Source organism: Anomaloglossus baeobatrachus, chromosome 4 (genome assembly GCF_048569485.1).
Source record: "Anomaloglossus baeobatrachus isolate aAnoBae1 chromosome 4, aAnoBae1.hap1, whole genome shotgun sequence".
In the NCBI taxonomy this organism is placed as follows: Eukaryota; Metazoa; Chordata; class Amphibia; order Anura; family Aromobatidae; genus Anomaloglossus; species Anomaloglossus baeobatrachus.
In genome coordinates, this window is record NC_134356.1 from 464,790,326 (window position 1) to 464,814,348 (window position 24,023).

Sequence of the window (24,023 nt, forward strand, 5' to 3'; positions counted from 1 at the left end):
AAGTTTTTGTATTTTTTTATATTTTTTAATTTAATATCTATATTTGGATTTAATCATACTTTCAAACTGTGATTGTTTTGGCATAGTTATGTTGTCTTTTAGTGTAAAATCCTATGAGAAGATTTGGTGTATGTACTACTCAATATATTGAGTTCCTGTACACTTTTTTCATAGTATCACCAAACTTTCATCAGTGTAAAAAATCGAAGTATACTAAAATTTGTAATCTGACTTGGAATTCCTCATGAATTTACTTAATTAACTGATTAAACTGTCATGTGTTTTAAAAATCCCTGTTGGATTAGTCAAAATTTAGTATCACACTTGAAAATAATTTTTTTTTATTTTTTCAAAAAATAATTGATTAAAATGACATGTCAATATCATTACCTACATGTATCAAATAATATTTCGAGTAATTTTTAGCCAAATGTCATTGCAAAAACACCGAATTATAATTTAAATATAGATGACAATGACTTAAAATATAATTATTCAGAAATATTATTTGGTTTTGTGTGAATGTCTAAACATGTTTTTGAATGAAGACTATCTAAATAAATTATATTTCATCCTAAGTATTTGACCAACATAATTGTGTTAAATAGTATATTAAATTTCGCAAACATTATTTAAATTAATGTGTGCAGATTTATGGAGAATGTTGCAAGTGACATATTTGTTAATTTTCCCCAGTTGACTTGGTAAAAAGGCGTTGGCGTTCAGCCCGTGATCAGTACCGAAGGGAGTACAACCCTATGCCATCCTCATCCAGCCAAGGCCGCAAACGCAGATATGTCTACTATGAACAAATAAGCTTCCTAGCACCCATCTTAGAAGTTACACAGTAATTTTTTTTTTTTTTTTGAAAAATAAAAAAAAAAAAAACCCCTGAAGAAAATTGGACAAACATAAATGTTAAGATTGTAATATGTTTTTACATTTCTTATAGAACGGAGGATAATCTTGACGAATCTGATGATGAACCAACAGCAGGTCCCTCTGCTACAGCCACCTCAGCATCAGAACAAGAACCTGCCAGAGAAGACATTGAAATTCCTGAGACTCAACAAGATGCAGCAACTGAATCACATGAGGGTGGGACAGAGAGTGCACAAACCAACACCCAAGGCTCATCAACGCAACAAACAACCACACCAGCTACACAATCAACACAAACAAATGTACTTCCACGTTTTGCACCACAACCTCTACGTGCAAGAAGAATCCGCAGACCTGAGGAAATGAGATCCTTACCGGAAATAATTGACACACGCATTATTCACATAATGAACACTTTAATTCCAGAAACAGATGCCGAGCGTTTTTGTCGCTCTTTATCAACTAGCTTAACCAAAATTCCTTCAGATAGACAGGAACGTGTAAGAGCTGCTATGCTGACCCTACTGTCAGCTAGTCAGGCAGAACAGGAACCAGTGAGAGTGTATGAGGCCATAGAAAATTGGCGTACCATTATGCAACAACATACAGTCCCAAACACAACAGACAATCAAAACACAATTTCAACACAAACAACAATGGCAACTGTAATAGTCAATAATCCACTATTACAACAATCTGGACAACCTTCAATGGCTTCAAGTACGTTATTCCCAACACCAATTAGACAAGGGTATGTTGCAACCAATACTGGTGCCTTAAGCACAGTACAAAGTGCTACCTCTCAGCAACCCTTGAACTATATGAATTTACAACCAACTCAAACTACTAGTTACTTTACTCAACCCACAAATATTGGTGGTTTACCTAATTTGTTTCCAGGTTCAACATACCCACAATCATTCATGATGCCTCATTATCCAATCTCAACTATGTTACCTACACCACACTTACAAACATCAGTCAACTATCCTCAAGGTCAACAACATACACACACACAATACCCAGTTACCCATGTAGAACCACAGGTCTACTCAACCACAGGCAATGTGTTGGGACAAACCAGCATGCAACAGACTGTTCCACACACTACTGTAGCTAGTAATAGGAATGTTGTTCAGCAAACAACAGTTTCCATTCCTGAAAATACCATTTCTGAGGCCACACAAAACAACATACTCAGCAACACTCAGGTTACTTCACTAGAAGATCTTGTTGACTTGTGATGCACATTTTTGCTAATCTTAACAATCAAACAACAAATCTGATGAATGTGTCAAAATGTTAAAAAAGAGGGATTTCCAAAAATGTGCAAACTCAGAGTTGAAAAGATTTTAAAAACATGTGTGATTATACTTAGTGACGGATCACATATATGTTTTATGGCCTTTATGTTTGGAAATGTATTAACACAGTTTTACCCAACCAATTTGATGGTTAGATTAGTTATAATATTCTGAAAACACAGCTTTGATTTTTTTGGTCTATGTCAATGTCCAACATGATAGCAACTTAATTGGCCGACATTTTTGAACATTGTAAGCAATGCACACATTTTCTTTACAATGACTCTTGTATGTAAAGTATATTTTGTATGTTATGAAGATTAGCATTAAAATTTTCGTTTTGCAAAATTTAACACAAAATGAACAATATGTACATTTTTAATGTGGATGTGAAAAAATAACATCCTTAATTTATGGATTAATATGCTTATTCGTAATAAAAGATTATGTTTTTGAAGAAAAAAAGCATGTTTTGTTTGGATATTTAATAATAATATAGCATTTTTTCAATAGACGATGAACATTATTAATGTTGTAAGTTACAAATAAGTTTCCTAAAACATGATATTAACACAGAAATGTACATACACATACATACAACATTCAGAAAACCATGTTGCTAACAGAAATGTCAGTTTCTGAATAACGCATTTCCCCTTTAATACTTGTTTGATTTAAGCTCAGAGATGTTGAGAAAAATTAACCAAGTACCTATAATAAAATAATTTGATATTTTTTTCAACAAAAAACCATCACAATCTTAACAATCATCACTATTATTATTATCATCAAAACAATTAAAGTAATCAGTAAATAAATTTCTAATTTGTAAACCAGATGTCACGGAATTATGAGACATAGGTTCACCTGTGGGATGAACAACATGGTTGATCTGAAATTCATCATCCACATAAGTTCCTCCTTCATGTATCCGACAGTAATTGTGAAGCACAATGGTAGCCTTGAGTACAGATGTGACAAAGGTTGGCTGCAACTGAATCGTTGTCTGATAAATGCGCCATTTGTTAGCTAAAATACCAAATGCACACTCCACATAACGTCTTGCTTTAGTTAGCCGATTATTAAAGTACTGTTTCCTGTCATCAATGGATCTCCTTGGATATGGTCGCATAACATGTTTGGATAATGCAAATCCTGCATCTGCTACCATCACATATGGTGCCAACGGTCCAGATGTACCAGGTAGGGCAACTGGAGGGGGGATCAATAATGAATTTTCTTGCAGGCGTTGGGCTAATCTGGATGAACGGAAAATACGGGCATCTGAGGCACTACCATAGGCCCCAATGTCTGCATAAATAAATCGGTATTCTGTGTCAACCAATGCCAAAATAACAACGGAAAAAAACTTATGAAAATTGAAATAACGTGACCCAGAGTTTGGTGGCTTTTTAACTCTGAAATGCTTGCCATCCAAAGCTCCTATGCAGTTAGGAAAGTCAACAGAGTCCTTGAAGCCCTTAGAGATTTTCAACCAATCTTCTCTGTTTGGCTGAGGCATCATTTGTTCTTTTAAATGTTGCCATATCATGTCGCATGTGTGACGTACTATAACGGCAATGGTTGATCTCCCCAACAAAAAATCAAAATGTAAAGCACTAAAAGATTGACCAGTCGCCAAGAATCTATGAAAACAAGACAAAGAATGATTTACAATTAACACTATTTTTTTAAAATTAAAACAATCATAAGAAAACACAAACATTGAATCAAAAATGAGATTACATCAATAAGGATCAATTACACATTTCACTGTGAAAAATAACACATTTACACAAATTACAAAAAAAACACATATATTACCTCAGAGTCACCATAAATCTCTCCTCTGGGGAAATGGAAAGCCGCATCCAAGTGTCCTGATGTTGCAAATGAGGTCGTAAAATATTTAGTAAGTAATCAAAACTCTCAACTGACAACCGGCAGTATGAAAAAAACTTATCTGGGAAATTCCGTAACTCAAAAAATAAAGTATGGAAATGACCATGCATAGGCCGCATCATCATTAGTGGATGCACCCACAATCTGGTTCTTCTTACATTATCATAATGCAACATGTGCCGTCTAACGCCAAAACGACGAGATATAATCCAACATAAAAACACTAAGGCCTCCGTGGATAATGGCATTGCCACAATTTTGTCTCAACACATAGGTGCTCCAAGACATAATACAAGCAGGAAAGAGCTTATAGTTAACTTATATTTATGTCCTAATCACATACACCTATGTGTCATTTAATTCCAAGTAATCACCATTATCTCAATGTGTGAAACATGTGAAACACGCACAAAAAACGGACTGCACACGGAACACACACTGACGTATTTCACGCACAGGAAAACGCACACACGTACACACGTATGACACACGATATGCATACGGACACCACACGGAGGGGAAAAACGGACTGCAAATACGGAACACGGACACAAAAAACGGACTACACCAAACGTACGTTTTTTACACGTGAGTGTGGCAGAGGCCTTAGAGATGAAAGCTCTCTGGATGCACCGGGAGTAAACGAAAAGCTGCTTCCACATCCGCCTTTGCCATCAGGGCCCCCCGCCCCGCTACCCTTACCAGCTCCAAGGCCCTATCGAACGATACATAACATACCGCCGACAATTCCGGTGATATCCCATCATTCACCGACAATCCCGCCGGATAAGATAAATGATGAATGAGCCGAAATTTGTTCGGCTCCTTCTTAGGTACCACCCCAAGGGGGGAAATCCGTAAATTGGAGAATGGCGGGTCCTGGAATGGGCCCGCCAGCCTTCCCAACTCCACCTCCTTCTGCAGCTTTTCCCTCACCACCGCCGGATGTTCTTTTGCGGACCTCAGGTTTCCCGGGCGAAACACCGGCGCCTCAGATTCAAACGGAATCCGAAAGCCCTCCGTAAAACCACGTTCCAACAACTCCGCCGCCCGGACATCCGGGTATCTACTTAAATAGGGAAGCATCGCCTCGACCCTCACTGGCGTCCTCCCTTTTTCCAGACCCATCCCCCGCCTTTCCTTTCCCTTTCTTGAAGCACCTGGCCAGAGGGTGGGACCCTCCACATCCGGAACACTTGTGTTTGAACCGACAAAAGGCCCCGAACTTACACTGTCCCTCGTTATACTGCCAACAAGCTCCCTTTTTCTGTCCAGCCGAGGACCCGCCGCTCGCACCCGGGCTCCCGGCACCCCCTCGAAAGGGCTGAGCCGGCGCCGTCATTAACCGCATCCACAAAGAAATATCCTTGTGGCCCCACTGGACTCCCGGCCGCAGAGCCTTCCGTTGCCGGAACTGCTCATCATATCTCAACCACCCTAAACCTCCGTATACTCTATACGCTTCCCCTATCGCATCCATATATCCAAATAGGGCGGAACAATGCTCCGGCTCCTTTTCCCCGATCACACTGGCTAAGATCGCAAAGGCCTGTAGCCAGTTAGTAAACGTCCTCGGGATCAACCTATACCTCCGTTTTTCCTCATCCTCCTTCTCCTTTTTTGTATCACTGGGCTTTACCTTATCCAAATTAAACTTTTCCAAGGGAAGCAGGGAAAAAATTTCCACATACTCCCCTTTCCAAATCTTTTCCCTCACCTCCTTTTTCAAATGAACCCCTAACTGACCTTCAAAACACACATAAATTTCACTCCGCGCCCTATCATCCAAGCGCACAACCTCATCCTCCTTTTCTTTTTCCTTTTCCGCCTCCTTACTTGCGCCCCCGGAAGCCGCCCCACCTGCCTCCTGTCCCGTACCTGCCGCCGAGGTCGGGTCCCCCGCCGCAACCTCGCGCACCGGCGCCTCTGTCCGCACCACCTCCGTGGGGCCCACCCACGCCCCCACCGGAGCCCCAGGCCCAGTCCGACTAACCCGTTCCGCAGACAACCCCTGCAACACCCCCATAAGCTGCCCCCAAAACTCCGGACCCGGTAAACCAGACTGCCCGACCGCACTCGCCCCCAGCGCAACGCGTCCCGCGACGGAACCCCCGCCCCCGCTCGCGCTACCCACAGCATGAAACATTTCTGTTGTCTGCTCACCAGGCTGCCGTTGCGCCGACGCCGGAACAGCCGTGCCACGATCTTCCTGCTGCCGCTCCGTCCGACCCGCCGCTGCTCCTTCTTCCTCGCTGGAGTCAGATGCGCTGCCGAAATCCTCAGGGGGGACCAGCGAGGGGACAGCCCGCACCTGGCGGCCGTCGACCCCCACGGTCACCGCACCCTGCTCGTCCGGGCGACTCCTGCTTGACCTCTTCCGTTTCTCCCGCCGTGGCGCCCTGCCGCCGTCTTTCCTCGCTGTAGTCATGCCATCCTGCTGCGCCGCCACTTCTCCTGCCGTTCTCAGAAGGCTCTCTCCCTGCCGACTGCAGGAAGGCCGTGCCGAGCTTGCTCCTCGCCGGGACCCTCCCCCAGCACGCTCCTCGCCGGGGGGGACCGTGACTACCGATCTCCTCTGTGCCTGCGGGCCACCGTACCCCTCCTCCGATCTCCTGACCTCGCCGCGCGCATCCGCTCCCATCCTCCGTCCTGTAGCTCTCCCCTGCGGCCTGCAGGGAGTCTCCTCCGGCAATCCGGCACGCCGAGCGCCACCCCCAGCCGGCACATCACTGGGGGCTGCCGTCATCCATGCTCCGGTCTGATGCTGCACAGGCTGCGGACCGGAAGTGGGCCTCGCCGAGGCTCCGCCCACCCCCGACCCACGGGATCTCCGACGCGGATTCCTCCCGGTGGCCGGCTGCTCCCCTAGGTGAGTGGAAGGGCTCCGCCGCTGCTCCGGAGGGTCCCCGCAGGGGCTCCTTGATCGTATTCTCCCCCTCCAGCTGGGGGAGTAACGCTCCGGCGGTCGCGCCCGCCGAGCACGTAGCATCGGCCCGGGCGCTGGAACAGCAGGCGGCGCCGCTCCAGCCCCACAGACCGCTGCCAGCTGCTGCCTCAGGGCATCCACTCCTAATACCTCGGAGGCCCCCCGCACTATCTCCAGCAGTTCAGCAAGGGCAGCCATGGCAGGAGGCAGCAGTACGTCCTGGGACACAAAGATCAAGCGACGAAAGGGGAGGTGATCAGTACACCCCCCTCTCTTATACCTCTCACAACACCCCACCCCATCCTTGCTCCCCCCCAATCCCCTTACAGCTCCCTTCTACCAATCCTGTACTCCCACATATCCCCCATCCCATGCAAACCCATTAACCCTTTCCTAACCTTGCACCCTCCCGATCGTCATGGGGTCCATTCACCCCTATGGGGCTCACTGCCCTTCTTGAGCCCTTAGACATGCACAGATACATACAGGCATACGTACACATACTTATTTAAAGGGAAATTCACAAAAACACATATAAATAGACATAAATCTATACACAGTCATATACACTGACATACATAGATACACATCATACATGCACACACACATTATTTTTATATATTTATACTGTATATATATTTCTAATATAGGGAAGGGGACATACAGCTCTGGGGGTATACAGCTCTGGGGTGGGGGGGACATACAGCTCTGGGGGTATACAGCTCTGGGGTGGGGGGGACATACATCTCTGGGGGTATACAGCTCTGGGGTGGGGGGGGACATACAGCTCTGGGGGTATACAGCTCTGGGGTGGGGGGAACATACAGCTCTAAGGGGGTATACAGCACCTGTGTGGAGGGGACATACAACTCTGGGGGTAAAGTAGTATGCAGCCCCCACATTCCTCTATATAGTGTTATGAAGCCCCCATAGTCCTCCATTTAGTATTATGTAGCCCCCATATGCACTATGCAGCCCCCAAATAACATTAAGCAGCCCTCATATAGCACAATGCAGACCCATATAGCATTAGGCACCTTCATGTAGTCTACAGCCTGCATATAACACAATGCAGACCCAGATAGCATTAGGCATCCTCATGTAGTATACAGCCCCTATAAAGGACAATGCAGACACATATAGCATTAGGCACCTTCATGTAGTATACAGCCCAAATATAGCACAATGCAGACTCAGATAGCATTAGGCACCGTCTTGTAGTATACAGCCTGTATATAGGACAGCTTGTATATAGCACGGTGTATATAGCACAGTGTAGAGCTAGATAGCAGTAGGCACTCTCATGTAGTATACAGCTTGTATATAGCACAGCCTGTATATAGCACAGTGCAGAGCCAGATAGCAGTAGGCACCCTCCCTCATATAGTATATAGCCTGTATATAGGACAGCCTGTATACAGCACAGTGCAGAGCCAGATAGCAGTAGGCACCCTCCCTCATGTAGTATACACCTTGTATATAGCACAGCAATGTATACAGCACAGTGCAGAGCCAGATAGCAGTAGGCACCCTCCCTCATGTAGTATACACCTTATATATAGCATAGCAATGTATACAGCACAGTGCAGAGCCAGATAGCAGTAGACACCCTCCCTCATGTAGTATACACCTTGTATATAGCACAGCAATGTATACAGCACAGTGCAGAGCCAGATAGCAGTAGGCACCCTCCCTCATGTAGTATACACCTTGTATATAGCACAGCAATGTATACAGAACAGTGCAGAGCCAGATAGCAGTAGACACCCTCCCTCATGTAGTATACACCTTGTATATAGCACAGCAATGTATACTGCACAGTGCAGAGCCAGATAGCAGTAGGCACCCTCCCTCATGTAGTATACACCTTGTATATAGCACAGCAATGTATACAGCACAGTGCAGAGCCAGATAGCAGTAGACACCCTCCCTCATGTAGTATACACCTTGTATATAGCACAGCAATGTATACTGCACAGTGCAGAGCCAGATAGCAGTAGGCACCCTCCCTCATGTAGTATACACCTTGTATATAGCACAGCAATGTATACAGAACAGTGCAGAGCCAGATAGCAGTAGACACCCTCCCTCATGTAGTGTACACCTTGTATATAGCACAGCAATGTATACAGCACAGTGCAGAGCCAGATAGCAGTAGGCACCCTCCCTCATGTAGTATACACCTTGTATATAGCACAGCAATGTATACAGCACAGTGCAGAGCCAGATGGCAGTTGGCACCCTCCCTCATGTAGTATACACCTTGTATATAGCACAGCAATGTATACAGCACAGTGCAGAGCCAGATAGCAGTAGGCACCCTCCCTCATGTAGTATACACCTTGTATATAGCACAGCAATGTATACAGAACAGTGCAGAGCCAGATAGCAGTAGACACCCTCCCTCATGTAGTATACACCTTGTATATAGCACAGCAATGTATACAGCACAGTGCAGAGCCAGATAGCAGTAGGCACCCTCCCTCATGTAGTATACACCTTGTATATAGCACAGCAATTTATACAGAACAGTGCAGAGCCAGATAGCAGTAGACACCCTCCCTCATGTAGTATACACCTTGTATATAGCACAGCAATGTATACAGCACAGTGCAGAGCCAGATAGCAGTAGGCACCCTCCCTCATGTAGTATATACCTTGTATATAGCACAGCAATGTATACAGCACAGTGCAGAGCCAGATGGCAGTTGGCACCCTCCCTCATGTAGTATACACCTTGTATATAGCACATCAATGTATACAGCACAGTGCAGAGCCAGATAACAGTAGGCACCCTCCCTCATGTAGTATACATCTTGTATATAGCACAGCAATGTATACAGCACAGTGCAGAGCCAGATAGCAATAGGCACCCTCATGTAGTATACAGTGATTAATGGAAAAAATTTCAGCTCACCTTCCACCTGAACTGCTTGATCCTCAGGGTGCACAGAGTCCGCTGGTGAGTCCAGACCAGCATATAATGGATATTATATTATTATTATTGTATATGAATTCAAAATTATACACTTTTTTCAGATTCTCTCATTAATTATTGTCATTGCGGGAACCTACCTAGAGCACATGTGCTCCCATGGTGTGACCTCCTTCCCTGAGCTCGCGGCGTACATGGTTGCTAGGTTTCTATACCAGTGACTAGCACCGCGGACTCGGGAATATTTTACTGACCGGAACACTAGTGGGATCCATGTGCCGCATGTGGAGTTGATTCCTCGTAATGGCTGGGGTATTTAAGACCCATTCCCTCTACCCTGCACATACGCCCTCTGAGGAAAAATACATTGAAACGTACGTCGGGGTAGAGGGACGATACAGCACTGCACTTTAGGTAATTACCATTGTTCTGTAGCACGTTTAGCACCTTTAATTTCTTTTGTCGGCTGCTTGTTTGCCTTTTTAAACTGGATATTTTGCCGTCTTTTTCTTTGCACAGCACATGCACCTTGGTCTGATCCACTGTTATTTGCACACTGCACTTTATTACGTGGAAGACCTGGCAACATTTACTGTGTTAATTTCACCTGTTCCTCTTCACTATTTATGCGGTTTTCTGCTAAATTATTAGGCGGTTTATTTATCTGTTTCTATATGATCCATGATTAGTTGAATTTTTTCCACTCAGTCAGTATATACCTCTTTTATCTAGACATCTAGGAGTTTTTTCAGTGCTCTTTTTAATGATATCCGGGAGATTTTTTGCCAGTTAGCACTATGCACTTTACTTCCACTTTTTTATATATATATATATATATATATATATATATATATATATATAAAATACATTAGTACTGTTTTGCACTTTGCACTTTATTTTCCAGTTTTGTGCCATTGTAGCCCATTGCTCACCAATTTATTATTGTGAATTCAGAGTCATTAATAATTTATACCAGTCACTTTGTGCCTCTTTTTTATAAACTTTTTTACACTGATTTTGATTGATATAGCGTTTTTTTGACTATTGTGTCTTTTTATTTTTATATTTATATTTTTTCACTTTTTCACCTTGTTTGTTATTCTGCACATACACCTTGTAAGAATTGGCTGGCAGGCCTTTTATTGGATTGATACGTATTCCCAATATTAATATTATTTTTTATTCATACAGTCACAATATCCTTTTCTTACTACACATCCTTATTCCCTGGATACATTAGTTTCACTCTAAAAATATTTTAAAGATTCTCTAGTATGTTTTTTTCAAACTGATATAGAATGATACAAATATTTTTTGTTTTTTATCTTTAATACAACAAACAAGTCGGCTCCATATGTAATTTTGTGCACTAATTATTGTCTTCATATTGCTTATAGATCGTCCCTCGTGTTTTGAAGTACCAAATTTAAAACCAACAGAGTCCTTAGTCATAAGTCTTATGTCTTATGACTAAGGACTCTGTTGGTTTTAAATTTGTAGTCCGAAACGCGTTAAGAACTCCTATGCATTCCATGTGTCAAGCCACTCATGACCAATAGACAACGCCAGAAGCGTCTTACCTGGGCCAAGGAGAAAAAGAACTGGACTGTTGCTCCGTGGTCCAAGGTGTTGTTTTCAGATGAAAGTAAATTTTGCATTTCATTTGGAAATCGCAGTCCCAGAGTCTGGAGGAAGAGTGGAAAGGACACAATCCAAGCTGCTGAGGTCTAGTGTGAAGGTTCCACAATCAGTGATGGTTTGTAGAGCCATGTCGTTTGCTGGTGTAGGTCCACTGTGTTTTATCAAGCCCAAAGTCAGCGCAGCCGTCTACCAGGAAATTTTAGAGCACTCCATGCTTCCCTCTGCTGACAAGCTTTTGGAGATGGAAATTTCATTTTCCAGCAGAACTTGGCCCCTGTCCACAATGCCAAAAGTACCAATACCCGGTATAATAACCAAAGTATCACTGTGCTTGATTAGCCAGCAAACTTACCTGACCTAAACCCCATAGAGAATCTATGGGGTATTGTCAAGAGGAAGATGAGATACCACTTGTAAAGCGCCATGGAATAAATGGCGCTATAATAATAAATAATAATAATAATAATAATACCAGATCCAACAATGCAGACAAGCTGAAGGCTGCTATTAAAGCAACCTGGGCTTCCATAACACCTCAGCAGTGCCACAGGCTGATCGCATCCATGACATGCTGCATTGATGCAGTAATTCATGCAAAAGGAGCCGCGACCAAGTATTGAGGCATTTACTGTACACACTTGTCAGTAGGCGCCTAAATTCTGAGTGTAAAATCATTTTTTCTGTTGGTCTTATAATATAATATTCTAATTTTCTGAGACTTTTGGGTTTTCATTGGCTGTAAGCCATAATCATCAACATTAACAGAAATAAACACTTGAAATAGATCCCTCTGTCTCTAATGACTCTATATAATATGTTTCCCTTTTTGTATTGAATAACTGAAATACATTAACTTTTTAAGGATGTTCTAATTTTTTGAAACGTATATATATTTACTTCAAGAAATCGATTTTGCATTGACAATGATTCTGCACTTAAAGGGTTTGTCCAGTCTAAAACAAAAAGTCTTCCTCTGTCACTATGTGACTGCAGACTTGTGAATCCTCACATCATACACCTTCACATCATACACATTCTTGGCCACCATCAGTCCCTTTCCTGTCCTTTCCTATTTGAGGCCTGTGACACACATCCGTGCCGCCGGTACGTGTTTGTCATTTTTTACACGTACCAGCGGCACGGAGACACGTTAACCAATGCTACCCTATTGTAGCAGGCACACACACGTAAAACCACACGGAACGTGTGTCCGTGTGCGTTTGTACGTGTGTGCGTTTTTCAAAGTGCTGACATGTCAGTGTTTTCTCCCGCAGCACGGGTGTCACACGGCCCGCACCTGTACCACATGGGTGTAGTGTGGATGCGGTCCCGTGTGACACGCGCCGGCGAAAACACACGTGTCAGTGAAAGAAAACCAAAACATTTACTCACCTTCTCCAGCCCTCCTGTCTCTGCCGCTGCTGCCTCTTGCTGCCGACCGCCGCTCATTATTCTCATTGAATATTCACTTCACTGCCTGGCAGCAGCAGCAGCGGGGAGACGGGAGGGCTGGAGACTGAGGATCAGCACCATGGACAGTCCAGACAGTCTTTCAGGGTTTTTACTCACAGTAGATGGCAGGGTGAGTAACCCGGGCGTAGCTGGGATGAACCAGCTTGGAACCAAGTATCCTTCTGGCTGGGTGATGAGGGTGACTACCAACTCGCCTTCCTTAGCCCTGTGTGTTTTTGTGGTGACCCCGACTTGTAGTCCCTACGGGGGTCACCCAGGGAAGTTGCTGCTGCCTGTTCTCCCCTCGTTTCGGCCCATTTGCTTGTAGCCTGAACCAGGTCACTCGGGCTGCTTGCCTCCTGTGAACTATAGGCCCTCTCTTTGCTACATGGCTGCGAACTCTGTGGTGGTATGGTGTGGGTCTGAAGTACCCCTACAGGCACGTTTGGCAGAAGAAAATTGGATAAATCTCTGCACTGGGACCTGTTACCCTTGCGGGCCTGGTACCTCCCTGGCAGTCCCCTTACTCTGCCACCCCTTTGCTCTCTCTAGCCTAGGGTGGATTTTGGGTGGCACTACCAGGTGACCGATCTCCCCCGTCAGTAGTCACTGCACGTACGTTGTCAGATTGTGACAGACTCCAGGGTCTGCTGCATGCGACTGCTCTCCCTGAGCTGCACTCACTAACTGGCTCACCACTTCCTCCTCTCCTGTTCTTGCCTACGCAACCTAGCAACCAGGCTCTCTACCACACCCCTTGAGTGGACATGGAGGCTACGCCCCCTCCTGGATTCCCCAGGGGTCCTCCCAAAGGTAGATGTGTGAGACCTGATTACTATGCGCCTGTGTAGTCACACCTCGGTCAGCCTTCTGGATCACCTGTATTGTACTGCCCCCAGCATGGGTGCAGTACTCAGTGGTGCCTGACCATGTCAGGGGCGCCACATTCCCCCTTAGTTATCACCAGCACGTCCTTGGGCTGCAAGACAACGTTTTAAAATGCATAAAACAGTAAAACATTTAAAACATTATAAAACCACCAGGTACCATCACCACCCTCCACCCACAAGTCCGTTAACCCACCCAAAACCCTCTCAGGAGGCAGGTCGCGGTTCTTTTAGCAACCAGGTCTGGGCCATCCGCTTCCCCAGACCTTTCCTCCAATCTTCCTCTCCCGTTGAGCCACGCCTTTAGCCACTTCTGGCAGGATGTAGAGGCGGCTTTCTTGGTCTGGTGGTTTCAGGGTATGTGTAGAGCTTGCATCACATACTGGGACCTGGGCTGGCCTCTATCCAAAATTGCCTCTTTTGCAACATGGAAGCGGCTATATACAGGTTACAGGTATGCGTGCTCCATTATGGTTCTGCTTTTAACTTTATCTAGGAGGCCGCATGGCACATGAAATACATAATATAGGTTAGGACCCACCTATTGAGATTTGCCGTGACGTTGGCAGGGGTGGCTCAAAAAATTGATCAATTATTTGCTAAAAATCTCATTTTTTTATTATAGTACAGTTGGAATAAATCTGTGAATTTTCACTTTTTATATGATGCATGCCAATTTCTGATCGTGCTGGCTCCTTTTTTTCTCTGTTTTGACTGTAGTTATGCTACAATTCTGGTGACTGACCATCACTATACCATGCACACCTGATTTTGGTTTGCAATGTATTCCTCCTGTTGGTAGCTGTTCAGATTCAGTTACCTCACCCCTTTCCACAGGCAATGCTAATTAAGCACCATTCTTGGATCTGGTCTGCCTTTATCAATGGTTGCTGTTTGGCACTGGGAGTATCAGTTGTGATATAGTCCTGGTATGTGTAGAGCTTGCTCCACATGCTGGGACCTGGGCTGGTCTCTATCCACAATTGCCTTTTTTGCAACATGGAAGCGGCTATATACAGGTTACAGGTATGTGTGCTCCATTATGGTTCTGCTTTTAACTTTATCTAGGAGGCCGCATGGCACATGAAATACAGAATATAGAGTAGGACCCCTCTATTGAGATTTGCCGTGACGTTGGCAGGGGTGGCTCAAAAAATTGATCAATTATTTGCTAAAAATCTCATTTTTTTTATTATAGTACAGTTGGAATGAATCTGTGAATTTTCACTTTTTATATGATGCATGCCAATTTCTCATCGTGCTGGCTCCTTTTTTTCTCTGGTTTCAGGGTATACCTGGCCTGGTGGAGCCGCGCCTTCAGCCTCTTCTGGCAGGATGTAGAGGCGGCCTCCACAGTTGGTGCTGAACAGGTACCCTCTTTGTGGTGGAGAGCCAGGCCCCATAAACAGGCGTGCTCCCTGGTCACAGGCAAGCCAGACCCCTAAACAGGCTGGCTCTGGTGGTGGTACCATTCAAGGTAACTAAACACACTGCGAGAGTTTGTGGCTATAGCCATTTCATAGCCTATGGTCCTTATTTTTCAAAGTGCAAAAAGGCGTTTCTCACATTAGTCTATGTGGGCGCATTTCTTGAACATTAACGTTGCAAACTTTTCAAACTGCTGTACTTTTCTTTACTTCCTTACATGGATTCCTCCTCACCAGGGCTTTGGCCTGTAGGGCTGTGGCACCTGTCAGTCTCCACATTTCTGTCGTCATCATCGGTAGTAGTGTCATCAATTGGTTCTTTGTCTTTACCTTCTTCCTCTGTATCTTGCTCTGTTCTTTTCTTTTCTGTTAACTTTGGAGACTGAATTGGAACAGTAGGATTGCTGGTAAGATTCCTTCTTAGGGCATGGCACCACATCCAGTGCATACCAGCCGCGTTCACCTTGGTGCTTTGTGAACTCGACCAGATCTCCCATCTGTAAGTTTCTGCCAGGGTGTCTTCTGGGCAAATGGGAACGGACATCTCTCCTGCTTACAAATATCCCTTCCTTCATGCCGGGTGCTACAATAAAGCCGTATCCACTTTTCAAATTGAACTCCTCCACAACTCCACGGCAAAGAGGACCTCTGACCTGGGATTTAGCTCTCCTTGAAGACTGCTTCTCCTCCAAGTCTCTGGCTGTTACTTCGTCCTTTCTATCTGTAGACTGCTGTGCAGGGGAAAACTTCGTTCTACTGCGGCGCCGTGTCTTGCGGGCTGGATTCTGCAAGCCCCAGGGCCCTGTGTAGGTGTGTGGAACCACAGGTCGCATAATGACTCAAACACAGTCCAGACAGTCTTTAAGGGTTTTTACTCACAGTAAATGGCAGGGTGAGTAACTCGGGTGTAGCTGGGATGAACCAGGCTGGAACCAAGTATCCTTCTGGCTGGCTGATGAGGGTGACTACCAACTCGCCTTCCTTAGCCCTGTGTGTTTTTGTGGTGACCCTGACTTGAAGTCCCTATGGGGATCACCCAGGGAAGTTGCTGCTGCCTGTTCTCCCCTCGTTTCGGCCCGATTGCTTGTAGCCTGGACCAGGTCACTCCGGCTGCTTGCCTCCTGTGAATGAACTATGGGCCCTCTCTTTGCTACGTGGCAACGGACTCTGTGGTGGTATGGTGTGGGTCTGAAGTACCCCCACAGGCAGGTTTGGCAGAAGAAAATTGGATAAATCTCTGCACTGGGACCTGTTACCCTTGCGGGCCTGGTACCTCCCTGGCAGTCACCTTACTCTGCCACCCCTTTGCTCTCTCTAGCCTAGGGTGGATTTTGGGTGGCACTACCAGGTTACCGATCTCCCTCGTCGGTAGTCACTGCACATACGTTGTCAGATTGTGACAGACTCCAGGGTCTGCTGCATGCGACTGCTCTCCCTGAGCTGCACTCACTAACTGGCTCACCACTTCCTCCTCTCCTGTTCTTGCCTACGCAGCCTAGCAACCAAGCTCTCTACCACACCCCTTGAGTGCACATGGAGACTACGCCACTCCTGGATTCCCCAGGGGTCCTCCCAAAGGTAGATGTGTGAGACCTGATTACTATGCGCCTGTGTAGTCACACCTCGGTTAGCCTTCTGGATTACCTGTGTTGTACTGCCCCAGCATGGGTGCAGTACTCAGTGGTGCCTGACCATGTCAGGGGCGCCACACATGTATCTAGATGCATGTGTATGTTAGTACGTCTGTGTACGTGTCAGTGTGTGTCTGCATGCATGTGTGTCTGCATGTGTGCTTGTCTATGTGTATGCATGTCTGAGTGTGCACACATTTCTGTTCATGGCTGTATGTGTGTGTCACTGTGTGTCTGCATGTGTGTACATGGTGGGTGTGTTTTTTTTTTTTGTACATGTCTGCACATTTGGGTAGTATAGGGGGGACAAAATGTGGGAGGACAGTGTGAAGAGGGGACCCAGTATGGAAAGGAGAGGGCAGTGTCTAGGACATTTACTATAAGAGGGATAGTATGTGCATCATATTTTGTGCTGAGAACACAATGAGGAGCAGTTATTTATTCAGGCGCACAGCGTAGAGCAGATGTTTTAGTTCAGGAGCATTATAATCACATTACTATTTTTAAGGGTATCATATCGGGATGTGCTCCACAAGATCGCAGAAGATGGAACTCTGCATAGACAAGCTCTGAATGCGAAAAGTCATCACGGCATCTGGACAAGATGAAAAGAAGAAAGAGAATGATTTTGATCAGAGATAACTAACTCTAGAAAGTACCTGAATGTAAATGTTTATTTGTCATACTAACGTCTCAGCAGTACTGTGGTTTATGTATGGTCTGCAGTCTGATGATGACTTATAAAAACAACTCCCAGCATCTCCTTATCATTGTTATGGACATACTGGGAGTTGTAGGTTCAGGAGAGACAAATGTATATGTGGCTGACCTCACATTACAATTGATGTACCATGTACTGATAATGGCTCTGGCACCGAATTCATGTATGACTGGTGGGCCTGGTGATGTACTCATGTACTGTTGTCTGGATATGTGTGCATGTCTTCATATATGGCTGTGTATTTGAAATTCTATGTATTTTTGTAAGATGCGTGTATGTGTGTATTTAGCAGTGTATTGTGGTGTGTAAAAACTTTCATATGACTGGGGCACATTTAATAAAGCAGTCATTCCCTCCTATATGAATTTTCATTTGTCTTTCCATGTTTAGGAACAGGCAATTGAAATTAACCCCTTTACAAACCATGATGTAACTGTGTCACAACCATAGGGATGTGCTTGTATGGAGCAGATTTAGGAGCTGAGCCCTTTCCATACAGGGTAGACATCGGCTATGATACATAGCCAGCATCTGCCTGAATAGCAATGACCAGATCTTGCCTTGATTGCTGCTGTTTTAAGTATTTAAATACCCTTGTCAATCACTGTCAGCGGCATTCAGAGCACACGATTGCCGGTGTGACGCCCTGGGCAAGCCAGGGGTCACAGGTCACAACACAAACATGCACCCCACATTCCCTGCAGGAACACCAAGGTCAGAACACAAAACCTTGTTGCCTTCCTGCAGGGGCTGATGTCCACACCAGGGGGTGGGCCAGGCGGTTGGCTCCGCCCACCGAGTAGTTCACAGCCCTGGAGGCGGGAAAACCAGGCAGATTAAGTGGAGAGTTCAAAGTGAGAGGAAGGAGAAGGAGGACAGTGAGAGTAATGACAGAGAAAGTGACAGTTGAAAAGCCTGAAGTTAGTCCGGGTGTGTGCCCCGGACTGAGACAGCAAGGTTGGCAGACGGCGGTGACCGTCTGCAGGAGAGGCTACTTGGAGGTTGCCGAAAGGACCGTGGACGGGTGATGGCCCGGCGGTGCCGGAGCGGTATACGAAGAGAAGCCAGCACCATTGGCAGGGGCCTTTCGGATCCCGGCAAGGCTAGGAGTCGCCGTGAATTTGCCAAATCCGTCAGTGAAGGGGACCTCAGGGTCTCCCAACAACCAAGTCCCGATTGAAGGCAACAGTCCGACCGTTAAAGAGAGACACTGCCACCGCCAGGGCACCAGTTTTTCAGGGCTAGCGCCTGCGGGCAAGAGAGGGGCTCCTCCGGCTCATATCCAAGCTGGGGAGCGGGTTACCGGTGGGAATCCATCGCTACCAAAGAACCGTACTTAGGTGCAGGGAAGTGACCGTCACCGCTAACTGCAGGGAACATCAGCACCGTAGCCGTCCGAGGGACCCGTCCAACCAGCCGTTTGTTTACCGTGAACTGTGTCATCATCCTTGGGCTGAGTGAGTACCTCCGTGCCGGGCGGCACAGCGCTACCCCTGCGTCCCTGCCCCATAACCCGCCTGTCCACCATCCCAACCCCATCACTGGGCCCCGGGACCACCAAACCCCCTACCCATTTTCTGTTAGTACAATAAACCTCATTTCAATCCAGAAATATTACTCAGGCCATCAGTTATTAGATATATGAAACTGAAATAGCTGTTGCAAAAACCCAAATTGTTCTAAAGAAAAAAGGTTAACATTAATAGGGGTGCCCAAACTTTTTCATATGACTGTATGTGGTTTTTAGTTTTTTTTCTGAAATAAAAGTGGACTTTTAATTATTTATCTGGACGTGCTGCTGGATTGTATTCCTTCCATCCTATATGCACTGCTTCCCTTGCCCACCACTGATTGGTTGCAATCAGACCGCGCCCCCACCCTGTGTGACAGCGTGTCTGACTGCTTGGAATCGCACACGCTGTCTGCGTACGTATAGTGGTATAAAAATAAATAAATAAAAAAAATGGCGTAGGGTTCCCCCATATTGTGATACCCAAGCACACATAAAGCACACAGCTACAGGCTGTACGCCCCAGCCCTGCGCTTATCTTGGCTGTGTATCAAAATAAGAGGGACCCCATGAGGCTTTTTTTATATATAATATTTAAATAAATAATTTAAAAAACTGGCATGCGCTCCCCGTCAATTTTGATACCCAGCCATGATAAAGCTGACAGCTGGGGGATGGTATTCTTAGGCTGGTGAGGACCATGGTTATTGGACGCCCCAGCCTAAAACTAGCAGCCTGCAACCGCTCAGAATTGCCACATCCATTAGATGCTACAATCTCAGTGTAAAACCGGCTTCCCTAGTATGCCGGTGCTATGCGGCGTCCTAATGCCATGTCCCTGCCCCTCCTCTTACCTTAATTTCCATCCAAATGTAGTGCGGTCCCCGGCTGACCCCTCCTGTAGATGCCCATGTGTGATATCTTCAGCTCCTGCCTAGGACTCAGGCCCTGCACATGTGTGGGTGTTACTGGCCTCCAGCCTAGGAGATGCACCCGCATGCTTCCTCTCTTTTTATTAGGAGGCGTGTGCACGTTGCTAAGATGTCCCCAGCCTATGACTGGAAAGCATCTAGTATAAAAGTTCCTCTTCCCAGATGGGTGTTTACAAAACAACTTCCTTAGGTTACTGACCCTAGCTCTGTGCTGGTCCTAACCCGCTGTGCTTGCACTACCCAGTTGTGGTCCTAACCCGCTGTGCTTGCACTACCCTGTTGCGGTCCTAACCTGTTGTGCTTGCACTACCTCTGCCCATTGTCTGGAGCCTTACCCAATGTCCGGTGTCTGATAACCTGTACCCGATGTCTGAAGCCGTACCCGATGTCTGGTGTCTGATGACCTCTACCCGATGTGTGGAGCTATACCCGATGTCCAGTGTCTGACCTCTGTCTAATGTCTGAAGCCATACTTGATGTCTGGAGCCATACCCGGCGTTTGACCTCTGCCCAATGTCTGGAGCTGTACCCGATGTCCGGTGTCTGCCCTCTTCCCATTGTCTGGAGCTGTACCTGATGTCCGGTGTCTGATGAACTCTGCTCGATGTCTGGAGCTTTGCCTGATTATCTCCAGTGTCTGTTGTCCTGTTCGTCTCTGTGCCCTGGGACCAGCCTGATCCTGAACTGTATTGTGTTCCCATGCCAGTTCTGCCTGAACTGTACTGTGTCCCCATGCCAATCCTGCCTATTTTTGCCTGTCCCCTGTCCTGCAGTCACCTACCCCCGGCTCAGCTGCCACAGTCCCTAGATGCCGCCTTTCCCTTGTCTGGGTGGGTCAGGGTGCTGTCCAGTGCGTCCACTTCACCCTATGGATGCACTCGCCGTCTCATCCACAGTGGTGAGCATCATAACATTCAGACCTGGCTCATCCCTATTGTCCTGATGCGGTTGTAATCTGGGTAATATCAGGGGTCTGGGTCACAGTTGTTCTCTCCCTGAGACATCTATCCACCCTTATGGAAAGGGACATTGCGGCCTCCAGTGACTTTGGAGCAGCATACTGAACCAGAGAATCCCTTACCCTATGAGACAGACCATGAATGAACTGACTCCTGAGAGCCAGATCATTCCATTGGGTGTCTGTGGCCCATCTCCGGCCACACCCCCTGCTGTAGCCTATGGAGTTTAGATTCCACCAAAGAGACTCAATCAGGATCATCGTAGACCAAGGCCAAAGCCACAAAAAACTTGTCCACTGATCGTAATGCCAGAGAATCTATAGGCAGAGAGAAGGCCAAGGACTGGGGATCTCCATGCAACAAGGAGACTACAATCCTCACTTGCTGTTTCTTATTCCCTGAGGAACTAGGGTGAAGCTTGAAATACAACTTACAAGCCTCCTGAAACACTGTGAATTTATCACGTCCTCCAGCAAATCTATCAGGGAGTGGTATCTTGGGTTCAGGCTGTCTGAGCCAAGACCAGCAGACCCGCGATATGCTGCAGTTGTTGCACTACCTGAGATCGCAGTTCCATCCCCTCATGTGACAGACTCTGTATCAGGTGTGCCAACGCAGCAGCCTGAGCCATATGGACTCAGAAGGAATGTATCTGGCCAGTAATGTCACACACGAATTAGTGGATGTCCAACACACGGAGAAGCACAATACAAATAAGGGTTATACTGGGGACACTTTAACAATGGTGGGCCCTGCTGCTAAGGAGAGGGGTGAAGGACACCTCCTGAACTCACCTCAAGCTGTTTCCTGAGCTCCCTAGCATCCATATAAGGGGTGTTTCAACCTATCGCCGAGCCAGATAACTAAATCCTCATGAGCCGTGCAAACACCCTGGCTAGTGAGATGGCTGGTGAGAGACACTAGTCCACCCTACACTAATCAACATGGAAGAGAAGGAAAGACAGACAAAAGTATAAGGTCCAACTTCACGGCTGCAGTCAGACACCAGGACTGCAGCTTAGACCGCTATTGACTGCATGGGCTATAGCAGCTCCTTTCACCTCCAATCCTAGCTTCAGAATGGATTCAGAATAACCGGCCCACTCTACTGGGAGATGTGACCATATATTGGGATGGGAGTGGTCAATGCACCTGAGGAGAGATAATGAGAAGCTGCTGGCAACGAAAACTGACATTAACCCTTGATGCACCAAAAGATAGGACAATATGTTAAATCTCCAGAGTCTTACAAGACAAAGTGAGACTCAGGGCCCAAACCTGTCACAAGTCTCATAACAATGGAAGACGTCTGTGACAGATACTGTACATCAGGCTGTATCAATATGGGTACTGATGAGAAACACCTCTTAAGACAGTCTAAAGCATACAAGCACCCTGAATCCATTTTGAGAAGTCCATACCCTTCTTAGTCATGTCAGTAAGTGGTCTTGCTATAGCTGAAAAATTCTTAATGAATTTCTGGCAATAATTTGCAAAACCTAAAAAATGTTCTTGAAAGGTGAACACAGATTTTTCTGGCTTAGCGTACAATTTATTCACTCTGAGAATTTGTAACACTTGCTTGACATGTTGCAAATGAGACCCAAAATCCCATGAATAGACGAGAATGTTATCAAGGTAGATGATTACAATTTTCCCTAACAGATGAGAAAACACATCATTAACACATTGCTGGAATACAGCAGGCACATTGGTAAGAGAGTACCAGATTTTCGAAATGCCCTCCGGTGTATTAAATGTCGTTTTCCACTCAACCCCCTGTCTGACACAGATCAGATTATAGGCCCCCGTATGGTCAATAAATATCAAAAAACCTTTAAATAAGAATCCTTTACAGATCAGTATATTTTTACACGTTATTTTTCTGATATATAGGTTATTTATACCAGATCTCTTTCATATATACCATATCACTTAGATATTTAATTTAGCACTGTGCACATTGTTATATATGATAAATAGATATCTATTTAAATAATAGTGGTCATTGCATTAAGCACTTTATTTTTCCTGGTAAACCGCTGCTATTATTTATGGGACTTTCTCCTGCCTAGTATTTCTATAGATTTGAAATAAATATTGATTTTAATTATTGAATAAAAATATTCATTTTAATATCAATTTCATCATAATTTCCTTTATTTATTGCATCCTTATGGATTCTTATTTAAAGGTTTTTTGATATTTATTGACATTTAATGGTGATTTTATACGGAAATTTTGATCATTACCCCGTACGGTCAAGTTTAATGAACCATTTGGCACTAGCAATCTGATTAAACATGTCAGGAATGAGTGGCAGGGTATACGGATCATGAACTGTTATCTGGTTGAGCTCACGAAAGTCCAGGCATGGCCATAGTCCACTATCCTTCTTTTTAACAAAGAAGAAACCAGCCACTACTGGAGACGTGGATGGCCTAATGCGCTTTAGCCTAAATCTTCATTATAAACTCTTTGAGAGTTAATATCTCAGGGCCCAACAAGTTATACAGTCTGCACTTGGGCAATTTTGCCCCTGGCCTCTACCTTATGGTGCAGTCATATGGTCTATGTGGCAGCAACTCCTGACAACCCTTCTCACAAAAACAAATCAGAGAAATCTGATATACTAAAGGGAACCACCGAAATAAAGGTTCCTAGATAGTTGTTTACAATATGTGCTACATTTATTTATGTCCAAGGTTTTCCAGTCAACAATGAGGTTATGTAATGTAGCCTAGGGTAACCCTAGAACAATTTGTTCAATAAGGCCCTCAAGCACATAACATGATATGAACTCCAAATGGAGTACCCCTATGTGGAGTTCCAGCCCCTGTACACACTCAACAAAACCTTCCTGAGAAAGAGGTGACAAATCAATGGCAAAAATCCATATCGGATTAGATAACTC

General features: G+C 45.4%; 1 protein-coding gene across 1 annotated transcript; it reads left to right on the top strand.

Annotated features, from left to right (window-relative positions):
• Positions 1 to 701: 701 nt before the first annotated feature.
• LOC142302543 (uncharacterized) lies at positions 702 to 11,423 on the top strand. Its single transcript, XM_075343643.1, has 3 exons — positions 702 to 847; positions 953 to 1,944; positions 11,347 to 11,423. Exons 1-3 carry the CDS (start codon positions 759 to 761, stop codon positions 11,421 to 11,423), a joined length of 1,158 nt encoding a protein of 385 aa, XP_075199758.1. The 5' UTR covers positions 702 to 758.
• The last annotated feature ends 12,600 nt before the right edge of the window (positions 11,424 to 24,023 follow it).

What these genes read in the sequence shown, in the direction of transcription:
- LOC142302543 (XM_075343643.1), top strand. Translation starts at nt 759, where the DNA reads ATGCCATCCTCATCCAGCCAAGGCCGCAAACGCAGATATGTCTACTAT. An exon ending in CCCATCTTAGAAGTTACACA is followed by an intron (nt 848 to 952) that starts GTAATTTTTTTT and finishes CATTTCTTATAG; the next exon opens with AACGGAGGATAATCTTGACG. An exon ending in ACAGGTCTACTCAACCACAG is followed by an intron (nt 1,945 to 11,346) that starts GCAATGTGTTGG and finishes TATTGCTTATAG; the next exon opens with ATCGTCCCTCGTGTTTTGAA.